General features: G+C 45.0%; 1 protein-coding gene across 1 annotated transcript in view; it reads right to left on the minus strand.

The window, feature by feature from the left end:
* Positions 1-5,778: 5,778 nt before the first annotated feature.
* The window catches only part of PTGFRN (prostaglandin F2 receptor inhibitor), a 115,107-nt gene continuing 98,624 nt past the window's right edge, over positions 5,779-22,261 (minus strand). The window contains exons 7-9 of the mRNA XM_010831018.1: positions 16,834-16,941; positions 11,011-11,316; positions 5,779-9,241 (exon numbers count right to left, since the gene is read on the minus strand). Coding sequence (XP_010829320.1) covers positions 9,075-9,241; positions 11,011-11,316; positions 16,834-16,941 — 581 coding nt within the window. The 3' untranslated portion in view covers positions 5,779-9,074. The remainder of the gene's footprint in view (positions 9,242-11,010; positions 11,317-16,833; positions 16,942-22,261) is intronic.

The raw sequence follows: 22,261 nt of genomic DNA on the forward strand, positions 1-22,261 counted from the left end.
ATCACTGACTCGATGGACGTGAGTCTGAGTGAACTCCGGGAGTTGGTGATGGACAGGGAGGCCTAGCGTGCTGCGATTCATGGGGTCGCAAAGAGTCAGACATGACTGAGCGACTGAACTGAACTGAACTGATCACGTAGTGACATGAGTTATTCTATAATACTGCATATGTAAAAGAAAGGGGGTGAAGGAGAAGATGGGGACTAGGAGCTGGTGGCAGCAGAGAAAGTGCAACAGATGGGATTCCCAGGCCATCTTCTGGTTTCAGATATACCCTTGGGAAGAGCTACTTCTTCAATTCCCTAACAGGGAGTAACTGACAATGAGTTCTGATTTTAAAACAAGAAGGGGGTGGGGGAGGAGTGCTCAAAATAGGCCCCAAAGGGAGGAAGAAAGGGGGAGAAGGGACAGGAAGTTTGCTTTACCTGGGCTTTAGGTACAGGTGTACCCCTGACACAGATGACCTTTCATGGTCTCCTTGGCCCATAAAGCAGCCCAGGTGCCTACTCCCTTACTAAATAGTCACCTTTTCACCATAGTTTCAAACTGCCTCCTCTTCCCTCCCCTCTTCAAATCTGTGAGTTTCCCCATATTCTGTATTCTGCTTGATTTCCTAACTAGCCAGCACTTGAGCTCACCGTGATCTGGGCTTGACTTCACCCAAACACCCAAGGTCACAGCCATGGACAGTGTTCAGCTCTCCCTTGACTCGGTCCTTCGGTGGCATGAGGTATGACCGGCCATTGGCATACCTGCTCGGAATTCTTTCCTTCCTTCTCTGATACCATGGTCTTGCCGGGATTTTCCCTCCCCGCTTCGGAAGTTCCTTCCCAGTGACGCCCTTCTCAGGGTTCTGTCACCAGCCCTTTCTCCTCACGCTGCTTCCACATCTCATGCCCTGTTTGTATGCTGACAATCACTAATCTATCTCCGCCCCCAACTTCTCCCATAAGCTCCAGGCCAATTATCTAATTGCGCTGAACATTTCCACCTGAAGGTCCTACAGAAAACTCAAACTTGTGTCCAAAGCTAAAATCATTGTTTTCTCCTTCACTGGTACTGTTGTTCATAGTGGTTGAGTGCACCGACATCCTCCCAGACCCACGGCTGGCCTCCGCATTCCACATCTAGTTATACAGTCCTGTCAGTTCTTCCTAAAACCTTTAATGAATTCACTGTAGCTGCTGGTGTCACAACTGAGAGCAGTGATTTTTCACCTGGATTAATGCAGTCCAGTTCATCTTCCAGCCTTGCCTGCACCCAGCCCCCGCTCTGCTAGAGTAATCTAAAATGCAAACATAGCCACATACTCTCCTGAATAAAGACTTTCAGGGGTTTCCCCGTGGTCCAGTGGCTAAGAATCCGCCTTGCAGTGCATGGGACACAGGTTCGATCTCTGGTCTGGGAAGGTCCTACATGCCGCAGAGCAGCTAAGCTCATACGCCACAGTTACTGAAGCCCGAGCATCCCAGGGCCTGTGCTCCACAAGAAGAGAAGCCACGGCAATGAGAAGCCCACACAAAGGAACAAAGAGCGAGACCCTGTTCACCACAACTAGAGAAAGCCTGCATGCAGCAAGGGAGACCTGCCACAGCCAAAAAATAAAATAAATCTTGTGCCTCCCCCCTGCCAAACTTTTAGATGACCAAGTCCCAACTCCTTGACTGGATCTTCATGAGCTGGTGCTTGAGAACTTTCCCATCACCTCACCTTTCAGACACAGAACCACTGTGTTTCTTTGAATGGCTCTTACCATCCTGTCTAATTTTGCATATACTGTCCCCTCTGCTAAGAGCCCTCCCTACCTGATATATGCCTATTTATTTAAAAAATTTTAAATTTGGGTTTGCATCTCCTATGCAAAACCTTTCTTGACACCTCGGAAAATGTACCACTCCTTCCTCTATCTCTGTCATGAACTGCTATAATTTTACTTATTCCACATAATAAAATGAATGATTTACATGCCCATGCCCTCTCCTACAAGTCCATGAATTTCCTAAGGGCAGGAATCAGTTCTTACTCATCTTTCTATCTCTTCAAAAATACTGAATGGCTAAAATAGACACTGTAGCCGGTGCAGTGATTTAGAACATGTACACGCTTTGGAGCCAGAAAGACCTAGGTTCAAATCTTGAGCAAATTAGTCTCCTTAAGCCTCAATTTCCTCATCTCTAAGAATGGGGACAATAATGGGAGAAACTCCATTATCTGACACAATTAGAGCTATCAGTTGATCAATTAACAGAAATGTTAGGTAAAGATGAGAATTATCAAAAGACATTTATGTATCTTAAAAATTTTATTTTCACTTCAATCATATAGTATGTATTTGTTCAACAATCTCTTGACACAGGCCCAGGTCTATTATCTGGAGTCTCCTCTCTTTTTTTGCATAAACTAAACCTATCTTCTCTTCTACAACTTTCAGGTTTGATTTCTTTAAAACGGAGTAAGAATTAACAACAACAAAAAAACCAAGGTTTGTAAAGTCAATGGAATATAGATCTTCCTATGCTTTTATGATTTATAAAAACATAAATCGTTTATAGTTGTATTGCCTGGACTTAAATTGACAGCACTAAAAAAAAAAAAAAAAAAAAGCAATCTGCCTCTATCTAGTCTTTTCAGGGAATTCATCTTCCTTTCATCAACACATCTTTCTCTGGCACTCATATTTCATTGATTTACATATTGTTCAATGAAATTATATAATCAGAGTAACCAGTACTGGTGGCACAAATACACTGGCAAACAGAACAGAGAGGACTCAGGTGAGCATTACTCCCCACCCCTAGTGGAGCTGAGCCAACCAGGTGTACAAGCCCCAAGCAGTGAGTGTATTAATCATGTCATTTTAGTTCTGGTTTTTCATGCTTTGACATCCAGAGCCTTGCTGACCCCGGAGACACTGCTCCTCCCAGGACTAACCAGTTCCTAGAGAAAGGAAGTCATTCCAATTTGCCTGTGAGCATGCCTTCCATCAGCTGGTAAAGAATCTGCCTGCAATGCAGGAGACCCCGGTTCAATTCCTGGGTTGGGAAGATCCCTTGGAGAAGGGAACAGCTACTCACTCCAGTATTCTGGCCTGGAGAATTCCATGGACTGTAGAGTCCATGGGGTTGCAAAGAGTCGGACACGACTGATCAACTTTCATTTTTTCACTTTCACGCCTTCTGTGTGCAAACCCCTCCTCCACTGAGCTTTTACACTCAGGACCACTGTTCCCTGCTCAGATCACCCCAAGGCCAGGAACCAGATGTGCTGGGGGGAGAAGGGGAATAGCTGGAGTATTAAATTAGGCATATGCAGACCACAACCTATTGAACAAGGAGCACAAACCACCCACATAGGGTCAGCAAGTTGCTCCCTCAGCATCTGAACCCCCACCCAGAGGAAGTGAAACCCAGGGTCATTTTGATTGAAGGCACAATTTCAATACACTCACACAAAGAATGTTAAGTCATAAGATTTATTACTTACAGACCCCAGGAACCAGGGCTGGGGGCCCAGCGAGCCAGGGGAAGGGTAGTCCTGCGACGTCCAGGTGTCCAGTGAGCAGGAGATAGAGAGCAGGGTAACAAGCGCCCATTACTTATCAGGTGGCTGCGGTGGAGGCTGCAGGCTCAACTCAAAAGGGTTATTTTAAAAGGAGCCTGGGGAAAAGCAAAGTGGGGACTTGGGGCAGGAACCGTAGCTCAGGTCCTTATCTATACGTTCAGGCTTTGGCTGTGAGCAGCACTATTATCCTGTAAAATCCTAGGCAGCAACTCAAAATAGCTGTTTTCTCATCACACCTGCTAACTAGGGACACTTGCTACGCCCCAGAATCCGCTGAAATTCTCCAAACTAGTCAATCCAAAGCCAGCTTACCCTGACTTGCCTGTTCCTTCCTGTGAAAACCAAAACAAGGGCTGCAGTCCATGCTTTTCTCTTGCTCCCTCTGCTGCCTGAGGGATGCTGGTGCTTCCCCGTGTGGCCCCTGGGGTGTGGCGTGACCCCTCCTCTTGGGATCTGTGAGTGAAACAAGCTATCTTCTCAATGGCTGGCCCTGCTTCACCAAAATAATAAAACCTGTGTTTTGAAGTGGTGTGCTACACACACTGGTCTGTGGGTAAGAGGACATGGGGTGGCTGTTAGCTCGAAGATCCAGTTACATGAAGAGCACATAAGAAATCTGCAGTGGTCACCTCGGGTGACCTGAGGCTCTTGCCCAGGTGCGAGTGCATGCGTATGCATGCTCGGTCAAGTCTGACTCCTTGAGGCAAGAGTACTGGAGTGGGGCGCCCTTTCCTCTTCCAGGGGATCTTCCCACCCCAGGCACTGAACCCAGGTCTCCTGCATCTCCTGCATTGGCAGGCAGATTCTTTACTGCTTGAACCACCTGGGAAGCCCTCGTGCCCTCGCCCAAGTGCACAGCACATCAAAGCATCCCAGTGTTGGTTAGCTATTGTCACAGTGGGAAGAGGTCCCTGCCCTCGGGCCACTTTCAGACAACCAGAGCATCTGTCAGGGGTTTCTCTTCTAACCTACAGAGGCAGATAAAGGCTCCCTGTGAGACCTGACAGAGAAGCAGGAGTTGGAACAGGTGGAAAGAGGTTTCTGGATGAGCCAACAGCAGCTGCCAAACCCTCTAGGAAAGGATATAAGTGGGAGGTTTTCTGCGCTGAGCACAATGCCTTGGCCACAGGAGTTATGTGAGCAAGTTTTTATTTTTCTTTTAATATAAACTGAGGCAGGTACAGGCTCAGCAAGAGGTGTGGGACTGCTGCAGACCAGCTCTGACTGTGTCAGTGTTTCGATGTGAGCAGAATCTTCCCTCTTCATGGAGAAGCATGCAGCATTGGGCCATTTCCCACAGGACAGCGTCACTGTGCATTCATAAACCTCTAGTCCCTTCTATGGCGTTTCCCTGGTGGCTCAGTGGTAAAGAATTTGCCTGCCAATGCAGGAGATGTGGGTTCAATCCCTGGTCTGGGAAGATCTCCTGGAGAGGGAAATGGCAACCCACTCTAGTATTCTTGCCTGGGAAATCCCATGGACAGAGAAGCCTGGCGGGCTATATTCCATGGAGTCAAAAGAGTCAGACATGACTTGGCAGCTAAAAACAACAAGTCCCTTCCATATGTCTGGACTGGGGCCAAGCCCCAGGCGAGGTTAGTTAACCAGGACACAGACCCAGCCTCTGAACACCTCACAAGTGAGGTGGTCCCTGCCCGAGACACAAATAGGGAAGGCTGGCCGAGGCTAAGCAGCTGCTCCTGGGGCCAGCAGGGAGGTGGGAGCCCCAGCACTCTCTCCTATCCTGAACTCAGAAGCCAGCAGCCTGGGGAAAGGATTGTTTTTTCCTAATACAGGGGCTAACACCTTCTGGACCTGTTTGGCTCCAAGACTGGGTCATGAGTCAGAAAAGCTGTTCTGTTCCAGGCACGACATGGTCACAGAACTTGGGTGTGTTTCCTCATCCGCAGAGAGGAACAGCCTCTAACTTCTCTCTTTCCTGACAAGGGTCCTATAAGGTCGTGAGAATGCAGGGAGAGACCTAGAGACCATCCTCAGCAGGGGGCCCCAGCCCTCACCTATCTGCTTGGTGGAAATCTCACTATTAGTCCTGTTAAATCCATTTCTTCTTTTATCTTTGGTGAACATCTACAACATGTTCATGGGATTCCAAGAGATGAGAAGGTGCTCAAGTGGCAAGGGACTTCAGCCACAGTCCCTTATGCAGAGGAGATGAAAGGGTAACAGAGGCCAAGATCAAGTTCCTCACACAACTTCAGTTTAAATTAAACTTCCTTTAATGAAATAAAAAACAAACGGTGCATTGCATAATATTTTGTGGTCACAGTATAAAACAATACAATTAGTTCATATAACATTGGATATGGACAAAAATACACAAGACCCTTTCTTTTGTCTACGGAAAATTCGGCAGATCTGTATGTGCCACGCTAAAAAAGAAAGAAAGTCAACTTTTTTCTCCTAGTGATCTGCACACAATAATTATCACTGAGAATTTGGTCAAACAGCGGAGGAGAACTTACCCAAATCCCAGTTCCCTTCTTCCTCTGTTGTCATCGGTGAAGGTTAAAAAAAAAAAGGGTTTTCTGAAAGTAGCAAGTTGTGTAGTATTGCTTATTATTCCTGCTAAAGAGGCTCAGTCTTTGGCTCACAGATGTCAGTGACAAAATCATGGCTGCAGGCAGTCTGCAAAGCAAGAAGCAAGAGCCACCAGGGAAAACAGACAAGGATCTGGGCAGGAGAAGCCACTTTGACCAGGATCTTAGGGAAAGCCACATAGATAGGAGAGGAGAAAAGACACAAATAAATACGTTTCTAAATTAAGATTTTAAATCCAGTTGGTGAGTCAGAGTTCCACTGTCCCATGAAAAATCTGAAAAGTTGTTAAAAAGTCAGAGCTGGCATTTTCTTTTTTTTAAAAAAGTGAAAAGTGTATGTAAACATTATAAAGTAAACAATGGAAAGTACTTCTCAGGCGTTTATCTGAATATAGCTTAGGCTCTTTCTGGGGATATTTTTACGATTAGAAGAAAAAAAACAAAGTCAAACTTTCTATCAAGGTTCTCTGTGTTAAGCAGTGCACTTTCATCCGTGTCAGTCGTGGCTGGGTCCTTGCCTTCATGCCAGCGCTTCTGCGGTAACCTTTTCCAGAAGAGCACTCAGCAGGGGGCCCCATTTGGTATAACAAGAGTACATCTCACACTCTGACCAGGACGCACGTTCCAGCATGTTCACGTCCCTGGAAGGAAGGCGGTCCTTGGTACCATGCCCTGTGACTTCTCCCTACTTTGTACCAGCCCAGTGGATGGAGGGCGGGGCTCGCGGCATGGTAGATGCCGTAGAAGCCCCAGCCTTGAAATGCAACAGCAGTCCGAAAGGAGAAGGTAGAGTGTGTGAGCACGTGCCACCTTCACTGCCACCGGCTGTCTGCTGCGACCCGTCCACGTTTTTACACACACCTGGGGCCCCCGGGTCACATCCAAAGCCAAGTATCCTTTCCTCCTTCCAAGGGCCTGTACTACAACAATCCTAAACTTTCTTTTAGGAGGCTGATCACTGTGAGGGCTCAAAGGGCACTGGCTGTTCTGAACGCAGCACCTGGGTCTATTTCCTGTTTGCACAATCACCTGTGACTCACCTCCTCTGAGACGGCACAGTTGGGAAATGGCATGTAGGAAATACTCAAATCTAGCGCTATCGCAGCCTCTTCCCCTTCCCCTGGCCGTTCGTGCTCTGGGAGAGCGGGCCTGCGGTACGTCTTCCCGCCACAGATGCTAGGCCCGGAATCCCTCTGTTCTGCTACCGTTAGTACAGAATCTAGTTTCAATCATATGAGGGGTCCCCTGGGTGGGCAAAACCAAAAGGAAAAATTTGGTGGCAATCTGCTGTCTGGGGGGTGACTTGGTCATATGTGCAAAACGAATCGTGGACAACAGAGGAGGGAAGTAGAAGGGAAGATGGTGAGCTGGGAGCAGTCTAGCTCGTCCGGCCCATTGTGACAGAGAGCCGCACGTGAATGGCCATCATTTTGTATTACTTTATTGCTCAAAACAAACGAATCTTTTTTTCCCTTTTGGAAGACAAAGTAGTATTAGGTCCTTCAGGGTAAAAGCAGGCAGAATGCAATGTGGGGATTGAGTCACCAGTGAGCCTCAGGAAACCCCACTGGGATACTTCTGAAAGGCCAGCGCTGTGTGGGGGCAAGACACAAATCTTTTTGGGACTGCTGTCCTACTCCTGGTACAAGTGATCGGGCAAAGCGGACCACTCTCAGATCTACTTTGTAGGCTGTTCACACAGCAATAAATTGCTGGGTTTCCTTTGTGTTCCTAATAGGAAAGCAAACACACCACAAAGTATACCCTTTCTCACTAACCCCCTGCAGGGGATTTTTTAAAAGACTTGAAGGACTGACAAGGTGACAGAAAATGCATGGTTCTTCTGGGTAATTTCTGATTCTGTGAAGTCAGTCTTGCAAGCAGCAATTCGACTTCACATTAAAGAGCCCAAGTGGCTCGTGAAGGACATGGGGTGTCAGTGGTTCCCCCTGAAGACCCACAAGGCTTTAGCCTCTAACAAAGGGCAGGACAGGGAAGAGAGGTGGCTCTGTCCGCCTGACACACCCCTGCACCACTGACCCTCTGGCACAAACTGCAGAAATCGAACTTCCAGGATATCCCCCTTCTGCAATCTCTGGGGCCCCCTGAGGCATGGTAGCCTCGGAACTGTGGGAGTGACTGTCTGTTCCTTTCCTTGTCTCCGACCTCTTCCTTGCAGGGCTTCTCACTGCCCTGGACAGAGGGGGCTGTGCATTTTTCTTCATACTCATTCTTAAGGCTAAGGTGGCAAGATAAGGTGCTTGGTGGAGAGCCAAATTCTCAATTCCAGGGCCATTTCAGCACTCGCACATAAAGCAAATACGAAAGAAGTGGAAAGGGGCAGAGAAGCAGAAAACCAAAACCAAAATGCATTTGGGCTTGATAGGAAGTCACGGACTGCAGGTTTAGATTTTAAATGTAGCCTAAACCCCCTGGAAAATAGGGGGTGGGGAGGGTAGTAAAAGCCACACATTAGCCTTCAGCACTGGTCTGTGTTGTCCCTCGGCCGGGGTAGAGGGTCGCCTTTAGCAGCTCTCTCAGCACATCTTCCTCTGACTCGGAAGACGTACGGATCTCACCCGAGACAAAGAACTCTGAACGCCTTCACCCCTTTCTCACTGCAACCCCTCAAAACAAAAGGTAGAAACACACACAAGTCAGAGATCTATAAGCCAGTAGGAGAAAAAAATTAGAGGTTAACCATTAAAAAGCCGCCGTCAGGAAAACACACACTCGATTGTTCCATCAGAAAGTGCCGTGGGAAGAAGAGCCGTGTGCTGGTAAACATGTCTGCGCTCAGGACTTGACATGCAGAAAAGAGAGAGCGCCGAGTCCCACCTGAGATTAGAGAGGACTGGTTTTTAGTGTAACACACTTCGCATTAAAAGATTGCTGTCCTCATCTCGCCCAAACCGCTCCTCGACCGTCCCTCGGTCTCGGCCTTTCTGGCACCAATTAGTCCATCTCCATGGACATGAGCCGGCGGCGCTCTCGCCGGGTCTCCTGGACTTCCTTCTTACAGCACCAGTGGGAGCTGCAGTACCCGATGAGGCAGGACAGGAGCCCGATGACAGTGGACAGGCCGATGCCAATCAGCAGCGGGTACTTGAAGGCGTTCAACACTGGGAGGGAGAGATCAGAGGGATAGAAATCATGATGCAAGTTGCAGGGTGTAGGGGGTGTTGCGGGGGTGGGGACAGCTCAGGGAAGACCATCGCCTCCCCCCTCCACTGCCCGGGGTCTCCCCCAGGAGTCTGACCTCACAGGTCTTGCACCTAGCACAGGGCTTGAAACAAGAGCAGCTCAGCCATAGGTGTCCAAAAATGAGCAAATATATCCCCACCCAATTCCATAGCAGGCAGGGTGGTGGTGGGGGGAACCCAGAAAAAAAAAAGATTTCCTTCAATATCTTTGAATGTCAACTTGCTTTTTAGGGTTTTGGCAGGAGATTGATTTTTAAAAGTCAGTATAAGGGCACCACACATTCAGCAGCAGATGCATCCTTAAAAAAAAAACCTACATAAATCAATTCTATGCATCAGATAACTGAAGTGTACTAGGGGAGCTATTTTAAGTAACACTATAGTAAATTATCTAGCAAAGTGAATAATCACTCCCTGCTTGTTCAGTAAATCTGGATTTTCATATGGAATGACTTCAAGCAAGACATTTCTAAGAGGCAAATATGGTATCACTGACTAAGTTGCAGGAACGCATACAGTTCAGATCCTGCACCTACAAAGTCCCCGTCCCCCGAATTACCAGCAAACCTTGGGTGGAGGCTGGCACCATGGTTGTTTGCCCGACATTTAGCACAACAGCCCCATGAGAGATTATCATCCCATTTAACAAGAGAGGACACACAGGATTAGAAAGACTAAGTCATCTGTGGAAGAGCTGGGGCTCCAATTCCAGTCCCCACCAAACTGACACATCGTCAGGGAAACGCACTCGAAGGCTCCTACTTAATCCTTCCAGGCACCTGGACTTGAATTCTGTCTGTGAGTTTTTTCAATTCACACTTACTCTGACACTTTCTGCAGAGAAGACAAGTTTTCCGTTAACCAAGGAAAATGTGTCCCCCACTCCAGGAGGCTAGAGAGCAGAAGGGTGGGGAGGGGGCCCCCTGACCACTTAGTTAGGCTGACTGGTCGTCAGTGTGAGCCAACAAGATGGGGAGCTCCCCCTCCCATCTCAGGGTTCTGTGAAGAACCCTCCCTGTGCGAGTGAATGGGAGGAGCCCCCTTTCACCAAAGGTAGGACCAGTAAGGGGCTTTCCCAGATGGCTCAGTGGGTAAAGAATCCACTTGCAATGCAGGAGACAAGGAGACTGGGGGTTCGATCCCTGGGTCAGGAAGATCCCCCAGAGGAGGAAATAGTACCCCACTCCAGTATTCTTGCCTGAAAAAGCCCAAGGACAGAGAAGCCTGGTGTGCTGCAGTACATGGGTTCTCAAAGAGTCAGACACGACTGAGCGACTAGCACAGCACAGGACCAGTAGAAGGGTAAAAGGGGCAGGAACTCACTCACGGCCCCTCCAAGAGACCTTGGCCCACTCTCTCGATGTTGTTCTCTGCCTCTGCCTGGCAGAATCCGTGCCAACCCTAGCATACAACAAAGCGACTATGTCTAGAATTTACAGAATGCATTGAAAATCTGTCCAGTAAGTTTAAAAAATCATTTCCCAGTGGTGCCTCCAGCACACCCGGTACCTAAGCTGGGAAAACAGCAAGGGCTGAGTGTGCTCTTTCTGGGTACACGCCTGAGCCAGGCTAGAGAGAAAGCAGGCACATCCCTCAAGGGTGAGAACCTGGATCCCATCAGCGGTGGCAAAGCACGCGGAGAAGCCATTCCCCAAACACTGAGAAGGTTATTTGTGTGTCATTCTTACCATCCATCTTCACAGTTATAAAGATGGGCTTGGACTGGATCTCTGCCTCCTTCTGCCAGGAACCTGTGGGTGACTTCACCCACGGAGTCACGGAGCAGTAGTAGTTGCCAAAGTCCTGGTCCTCGGAGCCATGCACTTGCAGCAAGAATTCCAGCATGCTCATGCGCTCCAGGCTGAGGCTGCTCTTCCAGTCCCTCTGGGCCGTGTTCACAATCCCCTTCCGATCCAGTGACGACAGGAGGACGGGAGCCTTGTCCAGGCCAAAAGAATGCACGGCAAACCAGGACACGTCAAAGGCCATGTCGTCTACGGATGACCAAGCCAAAACCCTGGGATCAGTGGCACAGGCAGAAGAAGTTCCATGTATGGATAACACACCTCAGGTGACGTTAGTGGTAAAGAACCCGCCTGCCTAATGCAGGAGACATAAGAGACTCGGGTTTGATCCCTGGGTTGGGAAGATCCCCTGGAGAAGGACACGTCAACCCACTCCAGTATTCTTGCCTGGACAATCCCATGGACAGAAGAGCCTGGCAGGCTACGCTCCACAGTGTTGTAAAGAGTCGGACACAACTGAAGTGACTTAGCACACGTGCAGCCTGACTGGGGGCCAGCACGGCTCTGGGGACCTTAGGTGTCCCCGAATCCTCTCAACAACCATACATGAAGGTGCGGTCACATTTTCTAATCTCTGGAGGGACCCATTAACCTTGTTTGAGATCACACAGCCGGGAGGTTGCAGAGCATGTGGCTTAACCCAGGAGTTCAACTGCAGAATCCACCCTTTTAACCAGGCCACTGCCACCACCCAGCTGAAGGAGCACAGCCCCAAAATGTCTCCTCTACAGAACTTGGGATGGAAAGCTTGTGTGTGGTGACATAGAATGCTCTCTCCTCCAAAGAAAGCAAGGCCCTTCAGCATTTCAGGCAGAAGAACCCAAGACTGGAAGGTCACTAGTTGTAAGCGACAATACGGACATAAAGTGAATTGTTCAAAGACTCTGTATGATTTCAGTATCTTTAGATCATGAAATTTTTGCACCTTGTTTTATGTCCCTGGATATGTTCCAGTGTCTCCTAGTTTATAGTCTATGGGAACTTGAGTAGAATTTGTATTCTAGTGTTGTGTGAAAATTGTATAAATCTTATTTATGTTGAATTGGCTCAAAAAAAAAAAGATACAAGCTTTCAGTTATAAGAAAATAAATACTAGTGATGTAGTATACACATGATGACGATAGTTAACACTGCTCCGTGATGTATATGAACACTAAGAGAATAAATTCTAAGAGTTTTCATTACAGGGGAAAAAAACACTTTTTTGTATCTATGTGAGATGATGGATGTCCACTAAACTTATTGTGATAATCATTTCATGATGTATATAAGTGAAATCATTATGCTGTGTACCTTAAACCTGTACAGGGATGTATGTCAATTTTATCTTAATAAAACTGGAGGGAAAAACGGAAAAAAAATAATAAAATGAATCGTACAAAATGGAGAGTTGTAAACAGTTTAGATTTTTATCGTTCACTGTGATTTTTTTTCCCCCCTGAAGTGCTTAAGTTCAAAACAAGAGGAAAAAAATGTCAAGCTGAGAAAATTGAACACGGTTTAACAGTCCCAGTGAGTAATGCTGTGGAATCGTAAAGTACTCTGCAAAATTAAGGTTCTAACAGCCTCAAATAAATTAATGTGGGCACAAGAGTAAGATGACTTTGGCACAAGTGGTAATTCTCATCGAACGTGGAAATAAGACTGCACATCCTAAGCCTCTGACCTCTTCTTCTAACAGTTACCAAGTGACACCAGCTGCGTCAGGTCCGAGAGTCACCCAGCAGGCAAGAAAGCGGGCCACAAACACTGCTTTATCTTAAATTCACTTGACAAGACTTTCTATACAAATGTTAAATGACACAATTTTTATTAAACAAAAAGTAATATCCATTTGGTAAAAATACACTAATAACCTCAAAAAGCACATTATAAGGCAAATAAATCATATTCAGATGCTTACACAGAGAAAAAGAATGTAAGCAAAATTAAAAGCAAGAATTTTTTTCTTTTTTGTGGGAGGCCACGTCTCTCAGCTTGTGGGATATGAGTTCCCTAACCAGGGATAGAACCCTGCAGTGGTTAAGCATGGAGTCCTCACCACTGGACCACCAAGGAATTCCCCTAAAGTGAGAATTTCTACAAAATTGTTCAAATGATAATTCCTTTTCAACTCACAATAAAAATGTTAAGTGCCCAGTTGCTTTAGTCATGTCCGACTCAGCGATCCCGTGGATTGTAGCCTGCCAGGCTCCTCTGTCCATGGGATTCTCCAGGCAAGAATACTGTTAATGGCCACAGGCAAATCTCAACTCTACATGTGATGTCAGCTCTCTACTCTGAGGCACCAAAACATCATTTTTTTCCTTCCCATCAATCCACCAAGGCATTTGAGCAAAACCTTTGATTGTTCCCAGCATGCAGGCCATCTCTTGCCAAATGACCCACTCCCGGAGGGCAGAGGGCGTGTGGTCAGTGTCCTCACATCCTGGCCAGTGCCTGGGCACAGCAGATCACTCCCAGGCCCTCAGTGAAAACCAGCTCAGCGCGGCTGTCACCTGCAGACGCTGGGTGTTACTGAAGGCAGAGAGTCACAGCTGTGTCCATATTACTTGTGCCCGGACTCTAACCCCTGTCCCGCTATGCCTTACAGTATGGTGGCCAGGCTGTAGAGTCAGGCTACTCGGGCTAGAATCCTAGCTCTCATCAGCTGTGTGACCTGGGTGAGTCACTTAAGTTCACAGTGACTCAGTTGCCTCCTCTCTAAAAGGAAATTACAATAGCACCCATGGTTAGTCAGCTGTATAAAATGCTTAAAATAGCACCAGGAATGTAGTAAGTGCACAGTAAAAGGTGGCCACCATGAACATCCTTATCTCCACAGTTCAACATACACACTCTGTACTAGGAGATGCTCTGACAGGAAGGGCACTGCCGTCTGCAGCAGATGCTCCTGGCACTCTGCCCTGACCAGCTGGAGTGCTGGGCCCCCAACTGCTCCAGGGGTCGGCTGCTAAGCTCTCACACCTGAACCTTCTCCAGAGGACTGTCCTTAGCTGACAGAAGCCACCTCCAGGAGAGCCACCCCTGGAGGTGAAGAAACGCTACCCCTCCCCAGCCATTCACTGTGGACCATGACCAACGACTGGGGAGGGTAGGTATAAAAGCCTTAGCTCAACAAGGTCACTCACACTCTATGGTATAATCCATGCTCTGCAGCGACCCATAGGGAGTTACACTTGTTCTGAATTCAGATCTTTGCCTGGCTTCTTTCCTAGTTCTACCTTGATTCCCTCAGTCCCTCATGGTTCCTCCTGAGGGCACATCTTCAATTAATCACTCGCTCGCTTGTCTCAGGCTTTGCTTCTAGGGAATCTGACTTAAGACCCCGCCTCTAAAGAGCTGTGATCCTCTCCACCCCTCCCACTGTGGTGGCACTCAGCCCACTTGGGCCACATATCCTTTCCAGAAGAGAATTCCTTCACAGCCCATAGGAAACATGAGGAAAAATGAAACCACAACTTGTGTTTAATTATTCAGAATCTTCTACCCATGTAGTCCAAGAGTGCAAAGTTCTGGAAAATTGTGATGTGTAAGATAACAGCTACCTATAGCTTTTGCAATTACATTGCAATTACCTATAGCTTTTGAAATTACAATGGAGGGAAAGACTTATGTTAAGGGCACAATTGGTGACCCATTAATTTATGAGAAAGACATTGAAATGTTACATTTTTGTATACTTATAAATGAGCTTCACATTTTTTTTTAATTTTTTATAAACAGAAGGATTGTGGGGGAGGGATAGTTAGGGAGGACATATACACACTGTTATATTTTAAATGGATAACCATAAAGAACCTAGGTGGCTTGTGCTCAATCATGTCCAACTCTTTGCAACCCCAAGGACTGTAGCCCACTAGCCTCCTTTGTTCATGGGATTCTCTAGGCAAGAATATTGCAATGGACCATCTATATAGTATAGGCAACACTGTTCAGTGTTATGTGGCAACCTGGAGAGAAGAGGAGTTTGGGAGAGAATGGATACATGTATACCTACGGCTGAGTCCCTTCACTGCTCACCTGACACTATCACAACATTGCTTGTTAATTGGTTATACACCAAAACGAAATAAAAAGTTTAAAAAACATTTTTTTTATAAATAAACTTTAGAGGCAAAAATACTATTAAATCATTTCAACTTTTGCAAAGTACCTCCCTGCTCCCCCTTTCCTGGCAGCCTCCACAGGAGCGTTGGCTCCTTCCTGACCCCAGAGGACAGAGCTGACTGATCTTTGTTTTGGATGGTTTTTTTTTCCCTTTTCCTTTTCTTATGTTTTCCATAAACCCTTCTCCTTTTTTTTTTTTTTTTTACCTCTAAAGCTCAATCATATTTAGGTTCCTGACAAGAGTCAATTTTGGTATCAATCAACTTGTGCAGGGTTCAGTAAACTGTAGCCTGCAGGTCAAGCCAGCCCACCACCTGTTTTTGTAAATAAAGTTTCACTGGAACACAGCCAGGCCCATTTGTTTATTCTCTTTGGCTGCTTTCCCTCTACAACAGCAGAGTAGAGTAACTGCCTCAGAGATCATCTGGCCCACAGAGTCAAAAAAACTGAAAATACTCCCTACCTGGGTCCCTTACAGAGAGATTTGCTGACCCTGAGCTAGACACACGTGAACCTTCAGCCGGGGGCCATGCAGGAGTCAGACCTCAGGGGGTGGAGGCCCGGGCCTCTGCTCCTGTTGGTCACACAAGATCAACTACAGCCCACCCTCAGTTTACGGACAGCTTGCCCTTAACATAGAACGAAGACCTGCTTCATTTCCACCCCAGGGCCACATGTCCAGTGGTCTCCGCAAAGAACTCAGTGAGCTCTGCACAATTTGGCCTTTTCAAGGTGCTAATCTGTGTGAGGTCAAGGCTCTGCCTACGATGGAGAAGGCAGCACAAGACACCAGAGGTCAGAGCACGGGCGGCCCCTAGGCAGGGAGTCAGGGTCTCCACAGGCTCTGTAGGAGGCAGAGACACACCTGCATACATTTAATATTCTTTCAAACCCTGAGGATCTAAGTGAGAAGCACAGCACCTCATACTAAGGGGGCCAAGCAAGAAAGGTGTAAGGCTGCTGGCCCACAACTCTTGGGCATCCTGTTGGCCCTGCTAATATTTTCTGCAGAGAAAAGATTTACAAAGATTTCCTAAAAGTTTAAACTGCAATAGCATACTCTGGTTACTTGCCACTCATTTACTCTGATTTGTATTTCTCAAGTGTTAATCACTATCTGATACTACATATATGGTGATTTCTTTCTTGTCTGTTTAATAAACCAGGCTGCAAGCGCCATGAAAGAAGACGTAGAAAATTTTGATCATGCCTCTCTATTCCCAGTATCTAGAACAGCACCTGTTTATAGGAGTTCAATAACTATTTGAAGGAATAAACGAAAGACAAAATGGAAGGGAGCTGGACTCTTCCAGTGGGTTGCAAACCAGCTTGAATTAGCCCCTGAAGTGGCCACTGGATCACCATGAGAACTTACATTCAAATGTCTAGCTGTGTTTTCAAACCATCTAACAGATAGTGGCATCCACTTTAACAAGTCCTCAGTAAATATCTACTGAATACAAAGGACCGAGCTAGGCACTTTGGGAATAAATAGCCAATCCAATCCCCGACCTTCACATTTGTAACACAGTAGGGATGATATGAGAAACACTTAGAAAAGCAGTATGAGGAAGGGGAAAGGATGGAGAGAGGTACCTGGATCCAAGGCTGCTCCTTCGACAGTGATGATGCAAAACAATTTAATGAGATCTCCCCGGATAACCGACGGCGTGTCCGAATGCACAGAGGCATTGAATATAGGACCTGGAAGAAAGTAACATCACTTCATGATCCTCTTTCACACTTTTGTTTAAACCCCATTCTTGGTGCACAAATGTACATCTAAATGTGGGCTCCCTTTCCTTGGAACTGGGCTAGAAATCCACTAAACAGGTTTTTAAGTCCACAAAATAGGTTTTTAAGGATGTTTTTCTTCTTTTCAGAGAGACATGAATTAAGCTACTTCCAACTGAGCTTCACCTTAAGATTCCAACCACTGTCTCATTTCAAGACCACCCCACCTCCCATCCTGGTACAGTCAGGGATGTTTCTGGCTCCACACAGTTCACTTCCAGGCCAGAGTGGCTCAGAGATCAGAGCACTTGGGACTAAGTCAGGGACGCTTTTGGTCCCAACAGACTGAGTAGCTTCATTGTGCTGGGTGCTGGCATCGGGCCCTGCTGTTACGAGGCTGACATCCAGTAGGGAGATGGGCAAGCCAACAATGATGATGTTGCTACAAGGTTCGGCTGAAGGCGATTTCACTCTGCTGGGGGAAACGGAGGCAGCTTGGAAATTCCTTTTAAATACCACCCAGACAGGACCTGTCCCTGCCTGCTTCACTGGAATTCTCCCTCAATACCCAGTTTACTTTTATAAATGACCCCTTTACTTCTCCCAAAGGCCAGAAGATGGATCTACACAAACCATGCTGACTCCTCACAGTATCACTGATTCACCGCTGTAAGTTGTAAGGTAATGAGCATATGTATGGGCAAGAAAATATGAAGGGTAAAATAAAAATAATTTAGGGCTAGAAGTTAGTAATAATTACCACAGTCAGTTGGATGCATTTGGCTGTAGGGATAATTATCATTGGCTGTTTCATTACTAGGCACAAATAAATGACTTATATTAAAAAAAGGTATGCCTTGTATGGAAGAAATCTGTGGCTCCAATCCCCTCCTGAGGCAGAGAGAGGGGCTAGGTACTGCATTCTTTGGTTTTAACCCTTTGATAGCTTACTTTTTAGGTGAGATTATTAAGCAGCTTTAAGCTAATCTGATCCTAAGAGCTTAATAGTTACCATATCCCAATTCTAACATCTAGGAATAGGCAAGCCCGAAGATGATTCCAGAACACCAATGCTATGGGATTTCCCTTGCGTTTTCTTGAAAGCAAAGATAGATGGCCCTGGACACTCATTCTGAAACTCATTTGAAGCTAAGAATACAGATGTAGCTACCTTTAAAATCAGATTATCAGGAAGGAAAAGGTACTTTTTAACATCCAAAAGAAATGACTGTGAGAAAGAGAGTAAAAGGTCATGTGAACCAATGAGGCAAAGAATTGAAAAGCCTATACTTTTATTTCAACATGAGTAGTAAGATGAATTCAACAGAGGGCTTTTCTAACACGGAGTTCATGAGTAATCTGTGTTTGCTGGGAGAAAGGTGAAGGATGGTTGTAGAACATGGAAACCTTGAGGCATCAGACAGCTCTGGTTGGTTCTGCTGAGCACTCAGATTGGGCCTAGGGGATGGAGAACCCAACAGAATGGCAGTTCCAAGACACAGGGAATGGGATGAAAGCGAACAGGACAAGGAAACTTTACCCACTTCTGGGCATCATGTCCCTCAAGTAACTGGGCTCTTGGCCACGGTTTGCTCAGGTCCTTACCACCCTGGATCTGCTCTGTTTATAGCAGTGAGGTGGGAAAGGATCAAGCCCGTTGCTCTGAGTTGGCTCAGTGGTGATGACTGGGGGGACTTCATGCCATTTATGGTCATCTGTGAGGACAGGTTAGTAGCAACCATGGTGAGCAACGGGGACTACGTTTTTTTTCTCTGACTCGAAATTTCATGGTTAAAAATAGAACTATACTATGGGGCTTTCTTAAAGTGTTCCAGGAGCCTTCTCAGAGAACATGAGATAATAAAACACAAGGAGAGCCTCATGGTGGATTCCGGTTCCTCTTTACTTAATTAGAAACAGCTAAGAAATTTGGACATATTTTCTTTACCTTATTTGGACACATTTCCCTACCTAATTTGGACAAATTTCACTTTCTTTCCTTTACATTTCCAAAGAAACCCAACATGCCTTCTGGATCACACGTTACAGTTCTCGTTTCTCCTCGTGGCCGTGGGAACAACAGAGGATCTGTGCCATTCTCATCACACAGACGAGGACCAAGGAAAAGGCCTGCATTGTGAACTGGTCACAGCAGTGGATTTCCTTCGGACGAAATCAACAACTCACTGTTAATACGGGTCATTATCCCAGGCTTAGAAATATTTTTATTGTGGTCAATTTCTGGGTAATGCTGCTTTTGTGAGGGAATGTGTCTGGTTAACTTCACAGATGACAGATTATGGCACAGATAATCTAAGTGAACTTCTAGGGCCACTACATGTCCCCAGGTTCCTATCTGTAGAGTACACGGACCACTTAACTTTTAAACACAAACATTGACACAAACCATGCTCCAACTCTAGCCCCTAAGAAAAGGCTATAAAGGACAGTATTTCTGTGAAAGCCAAAACTGCAGACCATCTGCATGTCATCAGTAGGGAAGTGGTTAGCCAAATTCTAGCAGGTGTAGTCATTAAAGTTGGTATTTACCTATAATTTTTTATAACATGGAAAATGCTTATCTTATAATGTTAAAGTGGGGGAAAGCAGGTCATAAAATTGCATATACTGCCTGATTTCAAAGTCACGAAGAAAACATGTAAGGGAAAAATTCTAAGATAACAAATACCACTAATTAACAGTCTCTGGTAAGATGAAGGGTGATTGGGTGATTCTTCCTTGTATTTTATTATATTTTCAAACTTCTCCATTAAGAAGAAAAATGTTATTATTATTCTTTTAACATCAAATATTAAATATTTAACATCATCACATTTAAACCATATAACCACATTTAAACCCCTGATACTTTGAGTCAGAAGATGTCACAACTCAGTAAGGCCCCTTGGGGAACATGGTCCTTATACCAACAGGTAAGTGTGCTGAAAACAGAGGACAAAAAGGTGGGTACCAGGAAAGACCTCTCTGTTACATGTATTTTACTGTGTGCCGATGATTTTTAGGAAGTGAAAGCTCTTCAGCATCAAGTCAATATTCTCGTGGAGCTATGCAGGGCTACTGTAATGTGCTGGGTGTTAGATTTGATGCAGCTCCTCTTAATTAAACTGTGAGCCCATGACAACTCCCTGGATTCAGTAAAGCAAAAACCTTAAGCAGTCTATTCAGCCTGTAAGCTACAGTGATTTTATCTGTTATGATGAGATTTAAAGAACTGAGTAATAGATTCAATACCCACTCCTCACCTAGAAATACATATAAAAGATTTTATGTCTCCCTTCTTTCTCATAATAGTTTTAAAGAAACATCAAATAACAAATGCAAAACAAAATGGAATAAAATCCTATAGACAATAAAAACAGATAACACAAAGAACAAAACCCACATATTCATCTGAATCTCAATAGTCAGAGAGAAAGCATTTGATAACACCCAACACTAATTCGTAATAAAACATTCAACAGATTAGGGATGAAAGAAAACTTCCTCAACTCAATATTTGCTGTCTATGAAATACCCATAGCTAGCAAGATACTTAAGGGTAAAAGATACTTAACAGGAAAAATTCCCTCAAGATCAGGAAATAGACAACGATGTCCACTTGTTCCACTACTGTTCAACACTTTACTAGAGATTCTAGCCAGGACAATTAAGCAAGAAAAGTAATTAGAAGGCATTAAGGAAAACTGAATATAAGAAGTAAAACTACCTCTATTTGCAGATGATATGGTCCTATATTTAAAAAGCCTAAGCCACCAACAAAAACAACAACAAAAAACTATTAGGACTAATAAACAATTTCAGCAAGGTTGCAGGATATAAGACCAATTTATAAAAGTCAGTTCAGTTTCTATACACTCACAATAAATAACCTGAAAAGGAAATTAGGAAAGCAATTAATTTACAGTTGTATCAACAATAAAATACCTAGGACAAATTTAATGAAAGAAGTTCAACATTTGTATGCTGGAAACTACAAACACCACTGAAAATTTTTAAAAGACCCGAATAAATGGAAAGACATCTCATGTTTATGGATTAGAAAACCATATTGTTAAATGGTAATACTCTCCAAACTGATTTACAAATTTGGCACAATCCCTATCAAAGTCCCAGTTATCTGTAAAATGCAGCTATTAATGAGCTGATCCTAAAATTCATTTGGAAATGCAAGTGGCCCATAAAGCCAAAACAGTTTTGAAAAACAACAAAGTCAGAGAAGAGTCACACTTATTTCAAAACTTACTAGAAAGCTATAGTAATGAAACAATGGGATTCTGGTACAGGAAAAGATACAAGGATCAACAGAATAGAACTGAAAGTTCAGAAATAAATCCTTTTATTTATGGTTAAATTATTTTTGACAAGTGTACCAAAGTCAATGGGGGAAAGAATATAGACTTTTCAACAAATGGTGTCAGGACAACTAAGTATTCACATACAAAAGAATAAAGCTGAGTCCCAACTTCATACCGCAGACAAAAATTAACTCAAAATGGACCATAGCCCTGAATGTTTGAGCTAAAACCGTAAACTCTTAGAGGAAATCATAGGTGTAAATCCTCACAGCCATGGATTAGGCAATGGTTTCTTAGATATGACACCAAACCCACAAGCAACAAAAATAAACTATAGATAAATTGGACTTCATCAAAATTAAAAACCTGGGTGCTTCAAAGGACACAATTAAGAAAGTGAAAAGACTACATACAGAATAGATATTTTCAAATCACATATTTTGCTAAAGGACTTTTGTATTCAAACTACGAAAAGCTCCACTAGCCAACAATAAAAAAAAAAGTCAATGAAAAAAGGGTAAATGGTATGAAAAGACATCCCTCCAGAGAAGATACACATATGACCGAAAACTATTAATATCTGAAAAGATGCTCAACATCAACAGTCATTAAGGAAATACAAATTAAAACCACAATGAAATACTACTTCATTTACACTTGTTGTTGCTCTTTGGTCACTAAGTCGTGTCTGACTCTTTTTATGACCCCATGGACTGTAGCCTGCCACAGGCCTCTGTCCATGCGATATCCCAGGCAAGTATCCTGGAGTGGGTTGCCATTTCTTCTCCAGGGGATCTTCCGCGACCCGGGGATCCAACCCTCATCTCTTATGTCTCCTGCACTGGCAGGCAGGTTCTTTACCACTGAGCCACGAGGGAAGCCCTCACGTATACTAGGTTGGCTATAATTTAAAAAAAAAAAAAACCACGAATAACAATAACTAACCAGTGAGAATAAGGACAAATTGGAACCCT

This window comes from Bison bison, unplaced genomic scaffold (genome assembly GCF_000754665.1).
Source record: "Bison bison bison isolate TAMUID 2011002044 unplaced genomic scaffold, Bison_UMD1.0 scf7180017864519, whole genome shotgun sequence".
NCBI classification, from domain to species: Eukaryota; Metazoa; Chordata; class Mammalia; order Artiodactyla; family Bovidae; genus Bison; species Bison bison.